Genomic DNA, 20581 nt, shown 5'->3' on the forward strand with positions numbered 1-20581 from the left:
GCTTGAAGCTGTTCTCGAAGCAAAGTCGTCGACAATGTACCCATATGCAGGCCAAAGTGGGCTTTCCGAAAGCGACAAAACGTGGGCGGCGGGTAGCCGAGGCACTGGACACGGAAGAGGGTGTATGGCAGGTCTGAGAGAAAGATGAGATGCAACGATGCAGCTTAAATACGACTGCGGGTTGAGTGCTACTGGTACACGGTATAAGGTCTGGTCTGGTCTAGATAGTGGCGAAGCAGAGATGGAGGTGGGATGAGATGAGTAGAAGAGATGGGAAGATGAGACAGGCTACGAGCTCGGCCAAGGTTTGCAGCTGGGGAGGGGACTGGAACGTACAGTGTACTGTAGGCGTCCTGGACAAGAGGTACCCGGCGTGCCACCCACCCCGCCTAGCACGGCGAGGTACCCTCCGGCCGGATGAAATGATTAGGTCTGCAGAGTGTCACTGGAGGGAGCGCTGGAGGGGCTGTCGTTTTTTTACTGGGGGACGCCCTGCCTTGCCAGCCGGAGCAGCTTCTGAGAGAGACGCAGAGAGTCAGAGGCGTGTGAAGCGAGAAGGAATGTGTGTGGGCAGCAGAGCTTGAATCAATCAAGGCACCGGGCCAGGCATGTAGCGGCAGGTAGCGGGTACTTGGGGCATCCTACGGGGGACTAACGCTGCTAAAGCTCCCTGGCATATGCACATGCGGCAGCGCCAGAAGGTCCCTTGTGATGGGGGAAGCGGCCAATGGGCGAGCTCGCAGGGCACTGGAGGAGCTGCTGCTGCGCATGGGTCAATTCGATGCTCCATGCAGGACTCGATATCACTGAGCAGACAGTATATCATTGATTATCACCAGGCTTTTCGCTTTCATCGTCTCTCTGTTCTGGTTAGGTATCCTGTCAATGACTGCCAGTGATACTCGAGCTTCAACTGTACTTTGTACTCGTCATCAAGTTCTGAAGACGGCTCAACAAGTCCCAAGTCCCGGCGCCGGCGTCTTTCCCAAGCGCCATGGAAGGGGAAAAGCACAACATCAACCCGCCCTCGTGGCAAACCATGGATCAATGGAAGCTGGAGCATCTTTCCTACAGTAGGCAGAGCACGCACTGACTCGGGACCCTTTGGGCGGGGCAGCCCATTCGCGCTACCTGTACAAAAACGAAAATGCAACGAAATGCAGCGCAACGATTGAAACCGTAGCTTTGCTCACTGGACGGGGTTTCAGCTGACCGGCAGGCGGGGCAGAGGGTGCGAAACAAGGGGAGCTTTCTGGGAGCTGTGGTGTCTGATACCTGCTAGCACAGATGCAGCCTAACGGGATGCAGTCAATGCAATACGGGGCTTTTTATAGAGGCGGCGTGGGTGGCGGCTAGATGGCAGCGGAGCTCCCGAGAGGGAAAAGTAAGAAGATCAAAAATGACTGAAGTTACTGCGAAAATGTTCCAAGTTGGCTGAATGGACGAGTGCATGAGTTGTTGAGCGAATGAATGACGATCCCCGGCTCTGCTCTTCGCCAGGATAAAAAGTTATAGACCCTATAGACCCTTTGCAAGCTGCCTGGCCAAGCAAATCTTTCCCACTTAGGCAAGAGAGTGATAAGCAAGCTTGGCTTTGGGAGCAGGGGACGCTCGCGGCTAGAATGTACCTCCAGGCCTGCAGTACCAGATAAGTACAAGCTTGAGTCGTTCTGCTGCTTCTACTGTATAGCTGCTACAGTATGTGTACTGTATGTACTCTGCGCTCTGCGCTCTGCATACGACATGGAAGCAGCTCGTCCAAGACCTGGAGAAGCTGATGCCGCTTCTGGACGCCGGCGGGTCCGGAGAGGGGCGTCAGCCAGCCTCTGCCTCTGTACAGGTACAGTAGCTATTACAGACCTGAAGAAGCTGGCTGCTGCGCAACTGCTGCAGTACAGTACCAACGAGTGTGTTGCTGCAGTCTAATTATCGAGGTGACTACCTCGTCGGGCTGGCCGGCAGCGTCTGAATAGCAAGCTGTAGCCGTAAAACGAGGCTAACAGCTGCTACTAAGCTGCCAGCAAACGAGCTGCGAGTAAGTGCGTGTTAGTTTCGCCCAAAGGCGGTGGCGGTTTAATAATACGACACAGAGACGACAAACCTCTTTTTTTTTTCCGGCTGCCGTTTTCGCATGAAGAAGAGCAATGAAAAGCTTTTAAGCGCCACTGACTAGCTAGTAACTCGGACGACTGACATCATTTTTTCTGCGTCTTCCCTGTTGCCGCTGGGGGGGTCCTCCGGCCGAAAACTGACGTGCAGAATGGATCTCGGCGACAGGGGTCTTTCTTTATCGTGCCAAAGGAAAAAAAAGGAAGAAAAAAAAAAGTAGAAGCGTTCGACAGGTTCTGTTTCCGTTTCCCCCCCATTGTTGCTCTTCGTAGACTAGTTGAGATTGTGGAAAAGAATTATGGAGCTTGATGCGCCCACCTGTTTATCTGGGCGTGGGCATAGCTTTTTGGGATGGAAAGCTTTGACGCCCTCGTTAGCCCCAGGACCAGAAAAGCCGTTGTCTGGCTGTTTCAACAATAGCAGCACAATGGCTGGCACAATAGCAGACTTTTTTCTTATGCTCTATCGTCATCTATTTTGACTCAATCTATAACATCAATGCTTCTAGATGGCTGCCTACACTGCCGTGATGTATCTGAATCAGCTGCCGGGGGTGCGAGTTTTTCGCTCTATACTCGGAAAGATACCGAAACGACTGGTCTCGTCGTGACAAGGGAACCAGAGTGGCTCGCAAAAAGAGGCGTCAAGCTTTGCAGTCGTGACATGTCGAGCTTGGAATCTTGACCAGGTTTCTAGAAGTCCAACAACCCTCGAAAATCGGTTGACACGAGTCAAGATGAAAGCCTGCTCCCCGTTTTTACCAGATCCTCGAGCCCGAGCCGAAGCAGAGGCGTAATGAAGCGATTCAGTATATCCGTATAAGCACCTTAAATGAATGATTCTATCTTAGTTCTATACTTGCTATATACGAAGCGCTAGTGACACCTCTTCTTGCTACTAGGTTCAGAGAAGAAGAGCATAACCTTGGCTACATTAGTAACTCGTATAGAACTGCTCGAGCAGCGAAAACACTTTAGCAGCACACATCTTTGACCGGCTTCAGACAACAAATGATAGTAGATAGAAATCAAATGGACTCCAAAGACACATGAAGAACAGCAGCCAAAACCTATACAAGAAAGCATATACTTTTTCCTAATGATTCATACAGACCTTCATACTCACCTTCAAGTGCACAAGTTCGCGCCTCGCACCTCTATGTTTAGCCCCAACGCTTTATTAACAACATCAACAAAAGCACAGCAGTCACTGCACATCCTACGAGACACCAAGATGACTGCGTTTCTCAGTCTCTGTGGGGGTTCAATATCCGCAAGCTCCCTAACCTTGATCTGAAGATCTTCGTCATCCAGACTCAGCCTCGACATTCCAAAGTCCTCACCGTCAGCACCACACGGAAGAAACACATGTCTACTCACTAGATATGCAATCAACTGCTTCTCTGCATGGCAAGCGTAAAACCGCCCAGGTTTACCCCGATCATACTCATGCCGAGGCAGTCCATGTCCAGTGATCTGGCACAAGTAAAACACCTCATCCGTCCATTTTCTGCCTGCTATTTGGACATTGAGATCCGAGCTCTGCTCATGTGAAAATCCACTCATGGCAGCCACAGGTGGAAACGCCGACGTGCCATTAAAGTCACCTCGGAAGAGGATTCCTATCGTCTTGTATCTGCTAGGAACATCAAAGTTGGCGAGCATAGAGATGATGGCCCCTCCGTCCATCACAGACGTGCAAGTAAAGCCCTGAAGACGTAGTCCGGAAGCCTGGGCACAATGGCTATCATCTGCGGCTTCGTCGCTCAGCTCTCGGACAATGGCCTCTCGTTCTTCGTCTCTTTCGTAGGTGGCTTCCTTATAGACCTGGTGCTTCTCACCGGATCGCTCATATCGCTCTTTACGATTGTCCTTGGTGTACTTTGCAAAATCAATGGCTCGAAGCTTCGCCCCCCTTCGCACGCATTGTATAGACTTGTCTGCTCCGTGATCGACAAGGGTTTTAACGTTATCCAGGCGCCCCCAAAGGGCTGCTTCCATCAATGGAGTTCGTCCATCTACCGATCTTGCGTTCGGATCAGCACCATAGTCAAGTAGCAGCTTGACAATATCTGGGTACATCTTGCAGGCAGCCAGGTGCAGAGCCGTTTCACCAAATGTCGAGATATTGATAATCTTCTCCTCAGGCGGCTCCACGTCCTTAGCTTTGCCGCTACAGATGAGGTCTTGGTAGGCATCCCATTCATCTATATCATGTGAGCGCCACTGTGAAGCCTTCACGCCATGAAGAAATATGTCTTTTTCAGTCGAAGTCTCAAGGTAGGCCCGCAATTTCTTAATTCTACCCTTGATCATGTTTGATTCCGCAGCTTGAAGCCTGTTAACAGGCCGTTCCGGATCAAGAGCGTGCGAAAGCTGCAGAATCCAGTCGTCGTGATATTCATCCGGTTCAGCTTCTTCTTCTGCTTCGTACCATTTGCGTTTACCACTCACATCCACCTTCTCAACGGGATCGAAGCGCGCGAAATATTCAGACGGATCGGCTCCTGCAAGGACAAAGAGTCCCCTGCTCTTGTCAATCTCGTATTGACCATTGAGGGGGAAGCAAATCTTGTATTCCTGTAATACACAGTGCGGTTCCCAGTATTGTTCAACCTGGTCATGAGCGCTGAGGGGGGAGCAACTCATGTATGATTCCCGCGGCCCGCAGTGCGATACGCGATTTTGTTCCTGATATCCAACAAAGCCATGACGATGGATGTCGCTGCAATAGGGGCAGCAGATGTACATTGAGGTATTGTCCCACCACAAGACATTGGCTTTAGGATATGTTGACATCTTTCTTTTCTTCTTTGTTTTTGGCCTTTCTATAAATGTGTCCCGGGTACAGGCGGAAATGCTGATGCTACGTTCTAGATAGAATAAAGCTTTTCGATATATAGCACAGAGCAGTCATCAACTTCATGAGCCACAGGAGACAACCCCGCTTTTGGAAACGAGGCTCTCTCGGTGTATAAACCAACCAACATGGCCTTTTCCCAATAATCCGATATCCAATCAGATTGGGGCTTTGCTCCCGTTTCTCCGCGAGTGTCGCCATCCAGATGTCGTCATGTACTGCGCTGCCCATCAGCTGACGGCCCTGAGAGATCAACTAGGGGATAGTAATGAGGAGAATGTCAGTAATACGTGTTTTGAATCTAGTGAAATAACATCAATATCACGGTTCAAGGTGTAGAGTCACTTTATTGCTCAGTAATAGTCAAGTCAATGATGATTATAATAGCTTAAACCGAAATCGTCTCGCCCACACAAATGAGATGCCCTCACATCTCCCAGGGTATCGCGCATCCATCTGTCAAGCCACGTCGACATTGGACATTGTCTACTTCCGCAGACCTATCCGCCAATATATGAGGTATAAGATGTAATAAAAAGCAAATCCAGTCCTTTCTTGCCCTCTTTGAAAGTCTCTCTCTTTTTCTAATTTCCCATGCTTTCCACAGAATTGACCCCCCTATAAGATCAACGGGGTTCATTCTCCTTTATTTCATCTGCTTCAAAATCTCACTCAGGAAATCCTCAAAGCTCAACGTAATATATCCATCCCGATCATCATCATACCTCTTAAACACATCCGTCATGCGCTTCAGCGAGATACACGCCTGAACAAACAGGTCAAAGCTCATGACACCCTCGTTGCGCTTGTCGTACGTGCGGAACAGCAGTTCGACAAACTGCGGGCTGAGGCGGTAGCGGAAGGCGATGAGGGCGTCGGTGAACTCTGGCAGGGAGATGCTGCCGCTGCGATCAACGTCGAAGCGGTCGAAGAGAGTGCGCCACGAGGCGAGGAAGGACCAGAGGCCGCAGAACTCGTTGAAGCCGATGGTGCCGCTGCGGTCTGAGTCGAACATGCGGATCATCATGCGGACGGTTTGGATGTCGAATGCGGTCCAGTCGCCGTTGACCAGGGCTGCTGAGAGTTCCTTTTCGGATAAGTGTCCAGTTCCTTTATTTGGAGAGATACAGTGTTAGTCAATCGTTCAGCTCCTTGCTACAAAGCCACATCGACATCTTGTAGGATTGTGTGCCTCCTCACCATCTTTGTCAACAGCCCTGAACAGGGGCAGCAGCGTCGGGTCAGCTCCGCTCCCATCGTTGGCGGGAGATGGCGGTGGCCTGGAGGCCGCAGCAGGGTGATGTTGAGCTGCTGGGCGCTGGGCAGCGGCAACAGGAGGCGGTGATCCTAGGCCATACGCCCCTGGGTGATGAATCGGTGATCTATTGTCGTGTCGCTGCTGCGGTGGCTGGTCGTATCTCGGCTGTCCTGGGCCATGTCCGCCTGTATTCTGCCGCGGGGGGTGGTCGTAATGCTGGTCGTGTCTGGGAGAAGGCTGCTGGTGCGGAGGATGCTGCTGCTGGTACTGCGGCTGGTGGTATTGCTGCTGTTGCGGCGGTCGATCGTATCTCGCCTGTGGAGGCGGTCCGCCATGCTGTGGTGGCACCGAACCTGGTTTCTGTAAGGACGCACACAATAGCTGGTTAACTACTGTCGCCATTTCATCTCGAGACGGTCGGTTCAAGCAAAACTCACGGGCTCAGGCTCGGCAAATCTGTTGTTGGCGGCTGAGTTAGTGGGCTGGTGTTTCGCATCATGGGGCGCGACGGGGCATACCTGGGCAGAGCGTCTTCGTCGTAAGGGCGCTGATAGGCCATTTTTGTTATGCGAAAAATGAAGAGAAACGGTGAATGAAGTATACGGAGCGCAGCGAGGGATTTCTATGCGGCGGACGATGCGCGCTCGTTGTTCGTAGAAGCTTCTTGAATCGAGTAACAGCCCAAGGTGGGGGAGAAGAGAGGCAGGCAAAGGTGTAGCTGCAGATGCCCTGCGCGGGGCAGAAAGGCTTGAAATGACGGTCTATATAAGCCAAGATTAAGACGCAGAATAGGGGCTACAAGCCTGCAAGCGTTGGGAAACAGGAGCCGAGCTGTGTCAATTCCAAGCGACGCGCCGACGTGGTCTTTAAGATTGCAGCTGGAAAAGGGCGAGGAAAAAGCGTATCGCCGTATTGTGCCTTGGCGTGAGGATGATGCATCCAGCAGCCCCAGATGCGTAGTCAGAAGATGCGTAGTCGGAAACGTAAACCTGGTCGAGCACTGCCGGCGATGCGATACTCCGTGCCGTAGTCGGGAGTAATACGCGTTAACCGGACCTCAGCTCAGCTGCAAATCCGTCACACAGACACGGTCCTCACTTTAGGTTGTCTGCAAGCAAGACGATCCCTGTGCCTTGCGCCAGCTTCTGGGGCGGGGTGCCCTGGAGTGCCGCGCCTCAATTCAATCCTTCCAGCCGTCCATTCAGGGCTCGTCATTCCGTGAGCACAGGAGACGAGACTAAAATAGAATCTTGGCTGTCCGTATTCTCATGTCGATCGACAGTTATGCCCATCCTGGCTCAAAGACGCCCAAGCTGTCAGCCAAAGCCTAAACTTCTCTGGTCTGATCTGAGTTGCTGGTTCTCCGCCAAGCGGTCAAGAAAGGCGCTGGAAGCTGAAATCCATGTATGGGTGAACAAGATCAAAACAGCATGGAACACTGTTGATCCATCCATTGGAAACTTGCACAGCCGCCCACGGGGAGTTACTGAGGCTCTGCGCATAATCCAATGACAAACAGACTCCACAGTAGGTAGTTCTCTCTCTGTTCGCTCTTCGCGTCGTCCAGGTCACGAGGTTCAACTTGCATTGTGAACATATGTAGCCTTGCCCACCTACCTGAGCTGGCGGCTGAATCCATTCGTAGATCTCCATTCGCTCAAATAAAACCGAGCGAGGTTGCTGCAAATGGTGTCTTGCTGAGCTCTTAATATGTCATTTTGTCATGACTCGATAGGCTTGCTTTGTAATCATGTCCACTGTCGATATAGCATCTCATTTTCTTACTTCACTGAACTTGGACTCATTGTGTTTTCCAACGAGAACGCTTCTCTATGAGGCTATTCCCTCTCTTCAAGTCTTGCCGCCAAACTTCCCATTGACCAGACTTGTAGTAGACTGTTATTTGTTGTCCTTATTTTGTAACTTTATCGCTCAAATTCCTTCGATAGTTGCATCTATTTAGTCGGCCCGGAGCAACGGGTAAGATAGAATATCTCGCGTGACCCGTTACAATGACTGCATCCGACAATTCGTCGGAATTCTGGATTTGTGGATATGGGTAAGAATCTTTCTGAGACGTGGCACTGCGCTGCTTGGCTTACTCCTCAGCTGATGCCCTGCTCCTCTGCCTGTTTCATGTATCTGATAGCTGATGGGTGCCCAACCTGTAGGAGCCTCATATGGAAGCCCCCTCCCTGGTTCGGTATATATATATCTTTCTACCCATATATATGAGACGTTACTCTAAAAAGTCTCCTAAAAATACTGACACCGGGTAGATAGAAGAGTGCCGGGTTGGATAACTGGCTATGTTAGGCGTTTCTGGCAGGTATGTATCTTTGAACCGTCTAGTGACAGTCTCGCGCTATCGCTCGCTCATCTCTCATTTTTCCAATACTGCGGATAGCTAACTCAGAGACAGGCCAGGTATGGCGCACCTGTGGACTTCCTGAAAAGAGTGGTCGAGTCCTAAAGGAAATGTTCCAATGCTAACCCAACTGCTGCTGCCTTAGCGAAGACCATCGAGGAACTCCAGAAGCTCCCGGGCGAGTAGTTACTCTCATTGAACGGTCTCATTGGGAACAACTCACCGATCACCACGACTCTGCTCCCGATAAGGTATGGGGTGTGGCCTACCGAATCGACGCCGACCACGTCGCAGAAGTGAAGGAGTATCTTGACATTCGAGAGATCAACGGCTACTCCATCCACTATACGCCTTTCCATCCTGCCGACGGCTCTTCTCCTATCCGGACGCTCGTCTACATTGGCACGCCTGATAACGAGCAATTTGTCGGCCCTCAAGATCCCCAAAAGCTTGCCGAGCACATCTTGCGCAGCCGTGGTCCTAGCGGGCTGAACAAGGACTATCTCTTCGGGCTCGACACAGCTCTGGCTGAGCTCTGTCCGGAGAGTGAAGATGTCCACGTTAGTGATCTTGCACGCCGTGTGAGGGCCCTTGAACTCGCTGCCAATGGATCCATAAAGGCTCCCCAAGATCTGGACCCCGTTTCCAATTTCAAACAAGAGGCCAGCACACAAGAAGCGGAGGAGATCGAAAAAGTTGTTGCATAAGCAAGGCACACAAAACACAAGGACGAAAACTTCGAGTCGCACTGAACGCATATGCTTTTTTTCCTCTCACCCCTAATGATAGAAATGCCGCCCCATCCGTCACACTGGCCGACTTAGATATCAATCATAGCCCGTCATTAACGTCGCCAATCTTATAATTGACCTCTCTATAGAAAGGTGGCCCACATATATGCTTCCAATAACCCCCCAGATATCTCTACCAGAAATCTCTCCCTTGTCTTAGTCCGTGATCCCGGCCAGTCCCTCCCACAAACGATGGTGCAAGAACCACTCCCCTTTCTTTTCGGATTCCAAAAGCACAAGATGGGACAAGTAAAATATCGGCAGTGAAAAAAAGATGAAAAAAGAAATCCTCCCTCTCCAAATAACTTCTCGTCGAGCAATCTTAATGAAAAGCCGAACAGCTCATCCAAGTATCGAAAGAAACACAAATCCGGGGTATATCTTGAACGCTCATAGATGTTCCATCTTCGGACTTCTGGAATATGCCGCTCGCGAAACCAAAAGAACACGCCTTGGTCTTTATGCTTCGATGTTACAGCTCTGGAAGGGCTCTAGACCTCTCTCTGTGGGGAAACGGGAGGACTCTGGATGAGAATGCGGCGGCGGCTTTATTGGATTTGCTTAGTAGGCTCCGCCTCCTTGCTGAGGAGGCTGCGGCGGCTGCTGAGGACCATTCTGGTAGTTGGGATACTGGGCTGGGACACCGTATCCTAGAAGCAGGGGTTAGCACTTTTCCAAGCATGAGCGAGCACGCGCCGACAATAGCAACAATCTGGCTTTGAAATACCTTGCGGAGGCATGCCATATTGAGGCTGCTGCTGTTGGTACCCACGACCATACGGAGCCTGTTGATACATGTTTGGAGCGCCATAGCCAGGTGCTCCTCCGTATGCCGGTGCTCCGTAGCCACCTCGGCCTCCGTAAGATTGGCCGTTGCCACGATTGCCAAATCCTCCTCCGCCTCGAGGGCCATTATCGGATGCCTTATCAACACGAATGGTTCGCCCGTCAAACCTAACAAAAAGATCAGAACTCTTCTACCAGAAAGCAAATCCAATCCACAAAGGATTTGTGAGACGAAGCAGAGAGAAGAAGCCAAAATTCATACTCGACATTGTTCATAGCGTCAATAGCAGCTTGGGCATCAGCTTCTTGCACGTATCGCACGAAGCCAAAGCCACGGCTGCGGCCGGTATCTCGGTCCTTCACAACAACCTTGACAAAACCAGATTAGAAAGACGCACCACGCACGAGTTGCCACAGATAGGGGGTTGTCGTCGGTTGAAATAATCCACGCCATTGGCATTCATGAATCAAAACCAAGCCAGGCGAACCAAATCAATCAATCAAACGAGCTGGGTTGTGCCCCGGGGCGTTATTCGATGAGCAAAGGACAAGCTTACCGCTTCCTCAACAGCGCCAAACTCCTCAAACTTTTGGCGAAGAGTGGCCTCTTCGGTGTGCCATGCCAGGCCGCTTTAACTGTCAGTCAGGAGCATGTCCAAAACGTCTCCACGACGTGCGGGCGACTGGAACAACATCGCGGATGGGAGAACTCACCCAATGAAAAGCTTCGACATTTTGAGATGCACGAGGTCTTGTTTTTTCTGATGCTGGTGGATGCGACAGTTCCTTGTCTGGAGTTGCGATACCCTGACCGAATATTGTCAGGCGGGGTGCAGAATCGGGATGTATAGTTGGCTCGGTAGGGGAGGGGGGAAAGATTGCAAGAACTAGTCTCAACAGGTGATAGCAGATTGCCTGGGGAGAATCAACGGCTTGGGCAGGGCAGTGTCAAGTCCTCTAAGCTGCATATGGCGCGCAAAAGCCACCACTTGGTGGCGGCGCTGTCAAATATCCAAGCAAACCTCCCATAGTGTCATCTGGCCTTGGATACTATGGGGTATCACTGTGTGAGCAATATGCGGTTTGTGGCTCTCCAGGACACCCCACTAGCCTGGCTAAAGGCAGGCATAGGGTGGCATGCTTCAACGTCAAGGGGGTCTGGTCGACATGGGCTGGCAGCAACGTACGAGAAGAAGAGAAGGCTTGCTTGGAGAGGCGGAAAGGCTATAGCCAGTTTCCAGGAGCAGTTGATGCGTGCTAGGATGTCAAAAGTGATGGGAGAATCGCCAAAAGCCAGTCCTCCGGATATGATGGCAGTGCCAAGCTCAAGCTACGAGTGCAGAGAGAGAGGGCAAGACGGATAAAGGTATGGGAGAGACAGCAAGAGAGCGAGCGGGAGAAGTGACGGTGACGGTGACTGAGATAGACCAAGGAGGCCAGACACGCCAATGGCGTACCATGCGAAGCTGCAGCGAGGGACAGAAAAAATGCAGACTACTGCGCGACCTTACCTAGCACACTGTTGCTGATTCGTCGTGCTCAAACGGCTTGTCCAGGCCTAACAAGAGGGCCACACAACGTGGTTGTGGCTTGCTGATCTCGCCCTTTCAGCGATCGACGCCGCTGTCCTAAGCTATGCGCTAATTAAAATGCCCCAGGTCCAGTCTGGAAGCTGGACTATACTGGCAAGATGGCCGCGGCGCGTCGGATAGTGTGTTCTGAAGGAGCCTTGCTGGTGCGGATGCTTATCGGGTATCACGGCGGGCCTCGAGCAGGCGGGCGGACGATGGAGCGCGCAGAAGCCTTGAGAGTGAAGCCGCGGTCGCAACGGCAAAGGGAGCGGTGATGAGGTTTGTGAAAGGGAGAAGAGAAAAAGGGAACTGAGAAAGAGAGCCGTGGCTCTTTGCTGCCAGCTGCCCGAGTCTGTGCTGGGCCTTGCGGTACGAGCTCCAAGTACATTGTACCTACAACTCGCTCGCCAAATGCTGGCAGCTGGCGTTATCAGACGCCCCTTCTCCTGCAACTGCTGCTACTTGGCAGCTACTTTGAGTGCCACCACGTACGCCGCATAACTGCAGGTGACCGCCTCGTAGCGGGAAACAGAGTCAGGCTAATAATGACGTAGCCGGTTCAATGAGAGCCAGAAGGAGCCCCGGACGAACGACAAGTTCTGCCTGTCAAGGGCAATTGGGGTCGAAAGTGCTTTGCATCATCTTGGATTCATGCGTCTGCTCATCGGTTGGTGATGGCTCCAGGGCCTTGCCAATGATTACTGCCGCTGCTATGTATGAATACCTGCAATGCACCTCGCAAGGAGAGGAAAGTGCATGCTACATTTCCACCAGGGAGGTCAATGCAGGCCCAGGCCGGCTACCTGCTGCTGAACAGCCGTTGGTGTGGCATCCCTCGTCGTTTGTCTCGGGCACGTTGGAGGACCTGTGCTGGTTCTATCACATACGGGCAATTGGGAATGCGATCTCAAGTGACCGAGCCCTCCGTACTTTGATAATTCTCCGCGCAAATCCCATTTGCTGTACCGACCGAGTATCCATAACACGCTACAGTATGAAGAAGATATGGCGTGACCGGGGCTTGGATTAGGAACAAGCGGTGCCGGGGTCGAGCTACTGTGGTGAAGATGTTGTACTTCTGCGAGCATATCAGATTGAGGGAAGGGTGTCGTCCCTGCAGCAAAACAAAGCTACAGTAGATGAAGACTGATTGACCTTGCATCCGCAGCTTACTCTTTTCATCTCCCCCGTCTATGCGGTATTCTGAGTTCTCGCTCCTGTACCGAAGACAAGATGACTACAATGACCCAGTACTGTGTCTCTGTTACAGGCCCAAGGTCTGTTGGGTGGGTGTTTATCAAAGGGGCATCATACAGAGCAACCCATTTTTGCTTCTTGGCTCTTGGATAAGTCGGTACTTGTTGGCTTCCCGCAAACCACCAGGACAGCTGCATTTCAATGGCACTGTCATAGATTTCCTATCCTCTCACATGCGGGTACAACCAACAGCAGTCCAGCTCACCAGAGGTGAAGCACCCTGCTAGTTCCACTGCGATGCCGATAACTTGTTTTTGAGCCGTGCTGGGCCCCTGGTCAGGAAAAGGTTCAGGAACAGCCCCCAAAGCCAGCCTGACCGTAAGCTAGCCGCTAGGTGCGAGAGGGATCCACGTCAATTAGTCTGTCGTTGTGAACCCCTGATCTAATCCTGCCGGCCGCACCCAATGGGATGGCCAGAAGTGGGCGAGCAGCCTGCCCAGATCTCTGGCTTGTGAGTGCTAGAGTCCCTTTGATTTGCTCTTCAGCTGGCTAGAGCAAAGCACAGCCTTCCCAGTCCACTCCCGGTGCCTGACCGGCATTGGGTTCTTGATAGGCGCCACGCATTATTGCCCAATTGCTTGTCGTACTTCGTATACGGCTTGATGCCATTGGTAAGCCGCCTTGCAGGCATTCCCTTGCATTGGACAAACGATTTGTCCGCCAGACCTGGGTACGATCCAGATGCTGGTGCCGCTACCTACTATAGCAATAGTGGCCATAAATAATACAGTACGATTTGGTACAAGGACGCAGAATGGTATCCGAGCTTTGGCAATCCAGGATCTTGCGCGCGCTTTTCCTCGGCTCCACTCCCAAAAGTCCACCGACCCGAAAGTCGGATTCGACCCCATCAACCATCTAGCCTCCAAGGCGGGTCATATGGCTTCGTGTTTCGGTTGGTAATCGTAATCAGGCCTTGAGATCTCAGTGCGCGTAAGAGAGCTGCTACTACTACTAGCTGAGGATCGCCCAGGGAGCATTCAATGTGTCCACAGACTCATTCGCAACCATAACTCCATATATATCGGCACTACCTATCCTGGCATAGGCATTGCCTGTGTCCAGCAATTAACCGCTGCCCTCCAGCCCTAGTGTGGTATTAGTCCTACCACACCTCATAACGGCTGTGTCAAAGATCCGCCTACCTGGTACTAGCACGGCAGCATAAGGTTGTTTGCGTATACTTACTTGTACTGTACAGTAGGAGAATGGGACGTCGTCCTTGCTTCTTTTGTTGCTTGATCCGAGCCACCACTGCCTGTAAGCAGCAAAGCCGGCGTCAGCTTCCGAGGCTGGTATTCTTCGCATAAGATACTAGCCCATCTCCAGCAGCTACCCTGCTCCTGCGCTTCACTAGCATCACCATACCTGCAATCTCCACGGACGATGATATCTGGCAAGGCCGTCCCGTCTGCTATACTTGTACAGCATCTTGGCTTCTGGCTAGTCGCTGCCAATCATGGGCCTGGTAGCTCTCAGAGCGGGGGAGGGTACCTATCCACTCGGCTGCTTTGGGGCAAGCCGCACGCACGTTAATTAATTTAGAGGGTCCTCTTTTCTATGCCCAGAGCCTATGGGACAGCAAATCGGTGCATGGCACAACCTTGCTGCTTTAGGCAGCGCCACTGCAATCCTAGAGTACAGCAGGTACGTATTGCAAGCACAGCAAGCAGTCGATGAATACATGCACCTCCCAGCCAGTTCTCAGCGACACCCGAATATGCCTCGCGGCGTCAAGCCCAATGGTAGCCACGGCCACTATGCTCCCTACCAAAGGATGGGAAAAAAGGTTTGCTGGTGGGGAATGATGGCAGCTGCTCGGCTGATATGTGCAGCTGTGAATAGCTGCTTCCTGCCTCCTACACGAGTATCCAGCTTCCTCTGGCTGGTTCGTGGCAAGCACAGCTCTTGCCGTATATAGGAAAGGAGGCACATATATTTTCCAGCAATAGCCAAACTCGTAAATGCTTCCATGGTTTTGATAGCAAGCCCAGTTGATTCTCCGTGCTAAATTCTTTTCGGTCACCGTGCTCGTGGCTTGCTTTGATTCTTTCTAGCCATCAAATCGTTCCCAGTCGGCTGCCACCTGGCATCAGCATGACGCGTCATAAGCATCGTGGTTCTACAAACATGAGTACGACCTACCACCAAGGCCAGAGCTGTATTCCAGCTGTTCCAGCGCCTGTTGGCAGTGACGAATGTCTCTCCTCGCGGGCCGACTTTATCCCTTCCTGGTTAAATCACATGCAGAACAATCCTCCTCGAGATATTCTACAGCCAAAAAGTCCCCTTGATTCCAGTAATCTCTCGTGGCATCCTAATGGGCTCACGACTGTTCGAATTCAGCCCAACTCTGACACTAGGCTATACGAATCATCAGATCTATTTATCCAGAACAGTCCAGAACAATTACCTCTGTCTGATCCGACATACTATCATCAAGATCGGCAGCCAGCCCCAGACAGCGATCATGGCCAGAACTTGCACGATGGAGAGCGACATAGCCATACCCTACAACCAGCATCAACGACATCAGAGAATCTGTTGACTAAGAAACATGTTTTCGAGAAGCAACCCCGACGGAAAACTCGACGAGATCGCTACGACACCATGAAGTCCAAGGAAGAGCGAGTGAGGAAGAAAAATAGAGAGAAATCTTCGACTCGTGTGTCAAAGAAGGGAAGGGTGCGGTCTAGCCGAGAGGTTATGGCAAATTTTAGCTCTTCGGCCATTGCGAACCCAGGAGAGAAAATCACGGTAAGTTTTCCAATTCATCTCTTGATATTAGTTACCAAGAGAGGAACTAACGTTCGAAAGCTGGAACAGAAGTTCACTCCAGGCTTATTCGTCAACGGGCGTAGCTCGGCCTCACGTGCGTATATGCTATGAATTTCAGGCAGACTTTGCTTCTAACATCTCAGTAGTGGGCGACTTGGCGTTCAACGATATACCCCTGAACCACGAATATGTCGAAAAACGCGAAAAGGAACATCCGCCGACTTTAGAATCAAAACAAAGGAAAAAAAGAGATCCTCGCCCGGACGAAACTAAGAGTTTCACTGACGCGTTAAAACGACTGATAGCAGACTATCCACCTCCGGAATCTGCTAGCCGCCCTACCAGCACGGTTGTCTCCAGCGTTACCTGTATGCGGCGCAGTGATAGAGACAATAACGAGCGACCGCTACAGCGTGATAGCCATACACCACGAAGCCATACCCCACGAAGCTTATCAATTCGCAGCCATCCGACGGCTGTTAATTCGAGCCGCAGTCTTATTCAGAAAACTCAGGGGAGGCGTACCATAGAACAAGATTTTACTGCTGTCAGAAGCCGTGAAGATCACACGCCCAATGGTCGGGATACGACTGGTTTTCCTAAGTACCAAGATAAAGGCGTTATGGTGAGCCCCTGGATGCACCAACGGGCCAGAGAGAATGTGTCACTTGATATGACTAGTGGCGATCAGCCGCTCCGACGAAGGAGAGCAGAATCATTCAACTCTAGAGCAGATATTCACATGCCCAATACCATCTTTGAAATACCAAACCCTGAAGTACGCGAAGGAGTGGCTGAGGAGGTCGGTGTCAACGCAAAGGGAATCGAAGACTTGACTTACCCTCACGATAGAATGCCTCCGACATCGTGCTTTTACAGTACCAGTGGCCCTCATCCGCCAAACGCGATGTTTCCACCATTTGTCAATGACTTATCACCTTTTGACCGCTTAGATGCCTCTAAAGTCATTGGTATGCAACATAGAGATGCCTACAGTATCGACTGGCCCGCGAATTCCACAACCCTCCAACCACAACAAGAGGCTTTCCTAGCAGCAAATACCGTTTCTCAAAGGATATCGCAAATAGTTGACAATATACCGGGTGAGACTCTCAAAGAGTACATTGCCAGAATGGAACGCGAAATTCTAGGAGCTGATGAGCCATCTGCGGGCCACAATGACAAAGTGCTGCTTCCAGCCGAAGCAGATATTTTCGATACTAGAATACGGCCGAGCAAGCCTCTGCGTGAAATTGGGCACCATAATCGTTCCCCTCAACAAGATGGGCCCCACGACTCAGTGGATCCATTCCCGAGGCACTATTCAAGGCGTCCATATCCCGAAGAAAACCCAAATGAGTCGGAGCCTGCATTTGTCTGGCAGCCAAATCACATGATGTGGCGTTGAGAATTTCTGAGGGCTTTATTCGTTTATTCATTCTAACAGCCTTGTTGTTGCATATTTATGAGCTACCTACGAATCTTGGGATTTCGCTCTTTGCATGTCCTAGCGCGAAGGAATTCGAATCTTTCTTGATCGGCATGGCGACTGTCACAGCAAACTTTAGATGCTAGAGATGACTCCCCTGGTATGGATTTTGGCGCTGATATCAATGGAATTAAGCTTTCTCAGAATGGAAAGGACCTTGTTAGCAAAGTAGGACGAGTTTACAAGCGCTGCTAATATTGGATGTTGCTACTCTGGCTCTTGATCTCTCCACTTAGCTCTCAGGTCTTGAATATCAACTCCACATTGTTCCGCTTTTGCAGTTATTGCATGGGCCTTGCCCACCACTGGAGCATCAATCATTTTCCCATCCAGCGTCCACGCACCACGCCCAGCGGCTGCTGCCTTTTCGTCGGCAATAGTGATGCGAACAGCCCACTCTACATCCTTGATATCAGGAGCAAACAGTCGTTGGACAGTTTCTAGCTGTCCGGGGTGTATGCATTGTTTCCCATTAAATCCCATGGCTTTTCCACCTCTACATTCCTCTTCCAGTGTCCGCAGGCCGTCATTACCTCGATAAGAGGTACACACCAGATCTATAGCACTTGGCAGCTCGTATGATCGAGCCGCGGTGACGATGGCTGATCGTGCATAGAGAAACTCTGCCAGTGAAGGTGTTCTTGTTATGGAAAGATCAAGTGCAAAGTCCTCAGCTGCGAATATCAAGCCACTAAGAAAAGGGGAGGCTTTGCATATTGTTGAGAGGTCCATGACTGCTCGTGCAGATTCAATAAGCGCTATGATCTTGATTGGATTTTTTGCGCCCTCTTCATGACGCGCTGGTGCGACATGCCGCAATACGTCAGTGACAAACGTCAAGTCGGCAGCTGAGTTAACTTTGGGCACAACAACAGCATCAACGCGATCCGCCGATGCCAGCGTCGTGAGGTCATCGAGGGCAAAGGGCGTAGAAACGGCATTTATTCGAACGGCAAGCTCCGAAATGGTGGAGGGGCGCGATGTGAGGCCAGATAAATGTTGTTTCAACTGATTCCGAGCATTGCCCTTTTGAGAGGGAGTTACAGAATCTTCCAAATCATACGTGACATTATCTGTTGTCAAGCCCAGGGACTTGGTGAGCATCTTTTGGGAAGATGCAGGCACTATACAAATCATATTAGCAGGCATCCTCGAATAAGGATCATTTGGGGACAACCATATAACAAGGAGCGGCGCAGTATGGAAGATGCTCGAGCTGCCATGATGAATTGCAGGGATGGCTAGGCGTATAGAGATGGTGATTGATATACGTGTGGGCTTCAATATACCATGGAAAAGTGAATTCAGTAGTTTGAGATTGGGGAACTCCAGATGTTTATGGCGTGAGAGCCGAAAGAAACAATTTTCGAATTGAGATGCGATAGCAGCTTGAATCAAATCACAATTTATACAAACATGAGGATAGCCGTCGTGGCGGCTCACATTATAATGCCTGCTTGTATACGTGCAGCCGAGTAGAGTAGCCGAGTACATGCAGCGACCCCACCTTGGCCGGAACATCGTACCTCCATCCGTGACACCGTCGACCAGCTACGGTAGCTTGATCGCGAAGCTCCCAGCTGCATGGTGCATACCTCATGCTCTTTTGATGACGAACAATCCCGAAACTGCCTCACAACAACGGCTTAACACGAATTGACCCACGCCCTCGTCCGCAATATCGACCCGCACCAGACGCTGACAATATAGACCATGGAGGCGGCCGCGCAACCCCAGCAGGGAGCGCTGAGCTGGCGGCTCAGTTCCCATCCCATTACGCTGCTCACGTTTCTGGGCTTCAGGATATGTTGGTAGCGCCTTGTCGCAAATTGTGTCGCATGTGCTAATGGGCGGTTTTTGCAGCGAGCGTGCTCATATATTTCTTGGGGCTATGGGTCATCCAGAGCATGTGCGTAGCAGCCTTTGTTCTCTGGCTCTCCCTTCCACGTAATGTCGGATAACCTCTTGCTGACGTTTGCGCATACAGGATCATGATTTTCATTATTACGATTCTCCTCTTAGCCTGCGACTTTTACTACCTCAAAAACATTGCTGGCCGTCGACTCGTCGGGCTGCGGTGGTGGAACGAGGTCGACCCCTCGACGGGCGATTCCCAGTGGGTGTTTGAGAGCCTGGAGGCTGGGACGAGGCAGATCAACTCGACGGACAGCCGGTTTTTCTGGCTGGCGCTGTATATTCAGCCGCTGTGGTGGATATTGATGGCCATTCTGGCGATTATACGGCTGCAGTTTTTGTGGCTGCCTCTTGTTGGTGAGTCGAACTACGACTATTGTTTTGTCTTTTCTTCCTCAGTATACTTATGTGTGGCATATAGCTATCGCGCTGGCTCTCACCATTATCAACACTCTGGCCTTTTCCCGATGTGACAAATTCAGCCAGGCGAGCAATTTCGCTGGTGGCGCCTTCGGATCGACCAACTTGGCAACAAGCCTTGCGAGCAACTTTGTCAGCCGCATGTTCAGGTCGTAAATTCAAAGGAGATGATTTATGTGTGTGGAGCGGTATTCTTGTTTTGATTGGAGAGAGTTTACAAAAATCGTGTGTTGTCGTTTTGTCATAACGACTTCGATATGGCGGCATGGTGCTGGTTTGAGAATGTTCGGATTTTGAGTCAAAAAGCCACGCCGATGTTTACAATGAGGAAAAGGCGGAGTGAGATATTAGCAAGTCTACGTTTTGGGTCCCTAGAGCATGGCTGGAAGGAGTTCTTCGATCGAATTCGGCCTTTTCTTCCATCTACATTTTTCACATACAAGATAAGGAAACACGAAGCAATGAAGAGTTCGAGGTTAGCATTTGTTTTCCTTGTTTCTCTATTAAAGTATTTTTACAGCGAGTGGCGCCCTCGTGGTATCAAAAGAACCTGCTAAATATGCGCAGAGGGTATATGTCTATATACAAATCGAGATTAAAGAGAAAAGGCAAAAAAAGTGAAACAATATGATGGAAGGGAGATGCCCGCGCGAAAAACCATGGTCATTATCTTTCAGGATATCGCCGTCATTTCCACAGTCATGTTTGACCGAGTCAAAAGAAACTTCGACAAAAAAAATGCCATCAAAAGACTGGGCTCGTATATATAATAAGCCGTGACGTCCATTGCGCTCAAACCGTCATTGGAAAAAAAAAAGATTACAAAACTTCACGGATGAAGAGCGGTAGCATGGGACCATTAAAGGAGAAAGGAGGAGATAGAGAGGAAAATCACGGCAGCCTCCCCAGATTCACCAGATCACTTTTCTCATTCGCGAGATCAGGGGCTTTTTTTAAAAATAAAAAAGCCTCTGCCGGGGA

The 20581-nt window shown here is 50.8% G+C and overlaps 7 protein-coding genes across 7 annotated transcripts; 3 read left to right on the forward strand and 4 right to left on the reverse strand.

Moving 5' to 3' along the window:
* Nucleotides 1-3236: 3236 nt before the first annotated feature.
* Nucleotides 3237-4757, reverse strand: TGAM01_v203724 (hypothetical protein; the record flags this gene model as incomplete). The annotated part of the gene is made up of 1 exon (XM_018805987.1): nucleotides 3237-4757. One exon carries the CDS (start codon nucleotides 4755-4757, stop codon nucleotides 3237-3239), a length of 1521 nt encoding a protein of 506 aa, XP_018660705.1.
* Nucleotides 4758-5614: 857 nt separating this feature from the next.
* TGAM01_v203725 (hypothetical protein) lies at nucleotides 5615-6785 on the reverse strand (the record flags this gene model as incomplete). The annotated part of the gene is made up of 4 exons (XM_018805986.1): nucleotides 5615-6078; nucleotides 6169-6586; nucleotides 6664-6682; nucleotides 6745-6785. The coding sequence occupies 4 exons, from the start codon at nucleotides 6783-6785 to the stop codon at nucleotides 5615-5617; spliced, it is 942 nt and encodes a 313-aa protein (XP_018660704.1).
* Nucleotides 6786-8238: 1453 nt separating this feature from the next.
* Nucleotides 8239-9301, forward strand: TGAM01_v203726 (cation transporter ChaC; the record flags this gene model as incomplete). Its single annotated transcript, XM_024549268.1, has 5 exons — nucleotides 8239-8285; nucleotides 8398-8429; nucleotides 8506-8555; nucleotides 8649-8692; nucleotides 8740-9301. 5 exons carry the CDS (start codon nucleotides 8239-8241, stop codon nucleotides 9299-9301), a joined length of 735 nt encoding a protein of 244 aa, XP_024405973.1.
* A 645-nt stretch (nucleotides 9302-9946) lies between these two features.
* TGAM01_v203727 (RNA recognition domain-containing protein) lies at nucleotides 9947-10905 on the reverse strand (the record flags this gene model as incomplete). Its single annotated transcript, XM_018805984.2, has 5 exons — nucleotides 9947-10035; nucleotides 10113-10339; nucleotides 10434-10540; nucleotides 10729-10801; nucleotides 10886-10905. 5 exons carry the CDS (start codon nucleotides 10903-10905, stop codon nucleotides 9947-9949), a joined length of 516 nt encoding a protein of 171 aa, XP_018660702.2.
* A 4224-nt stretch (nucleotides 10906-15129) lies between these two features.
* TGAM01_v203728 (hypothetical protein) lies at nucleotides 15130-17185 on the forward strand (the record flags this gene model as incomplete). Its single annotated transcript, XM_018805983.1, has 3 exons — nucleotides 15130-15756; nucleotides 15817-15871; nucleotides 15924-17185. The coding sequence occupies 3 exons, from the start codon at nucleotides 15130-15132 to the stop codon at nucleotides 17183-17185; spliced, it is 1944 nt and encodes a 647-aa protein (XP_018660701.1).
* Nucleotides 17186-17473: 288 nt separating this feature from the next.
* On the reverse strand, nucleotides 17474-18370 carry TGAM01_v203729 (hypothetical protein; the record flags this gene model as incomplete). Its single annotated transcript, XM_018805982.1, has 1 exon — nucleotides 17474-18370. One exon carries the CDS (start codon nucleotides 18368-18370, stop codon nucleotides 17474-17476), a length of 897 nt encoding a protein of 298 aa, XP_018660700.1.
* Nucleotides 18371-18979: 609 nt separating this feature from the next.
* On the forward strand, nucleotides 18980-19756 carry TGAM01_v203730 (golgi apparatus membrane protein TVP23; the record flags this gene model as incomplete). The annotated part of the gene is made up of 4 exons (XM_018805981.1): nucleotides 18980-19073; nucleotides 19130-19175; nucleotides 19254-19537; nucleotides 19602-19756. 4 exons carry the CDS (start codon nucleotides 18980-18982, stop codon nucleotides 19754-19756), a joined length of 579 nt encoding a protein of 192 aa, XP_018660699.1.
* Nucleotides 19757-20581: the final 825 nt, after the last annotated feature.

This window comes from Trichoderma gamsii (assembly GCF_001481775.2).
Source record: "Trichoderma gamsii strain T6085 chromosome Unknown Scaffold_10.2, whole genome shotgun sequence".
NCBI lineage: Eukaryota > Fungi > Ascomycota > Sordariomycetes > Hypocreales > Hypocreaceae > Trichoderma > Trichoderma gamsii.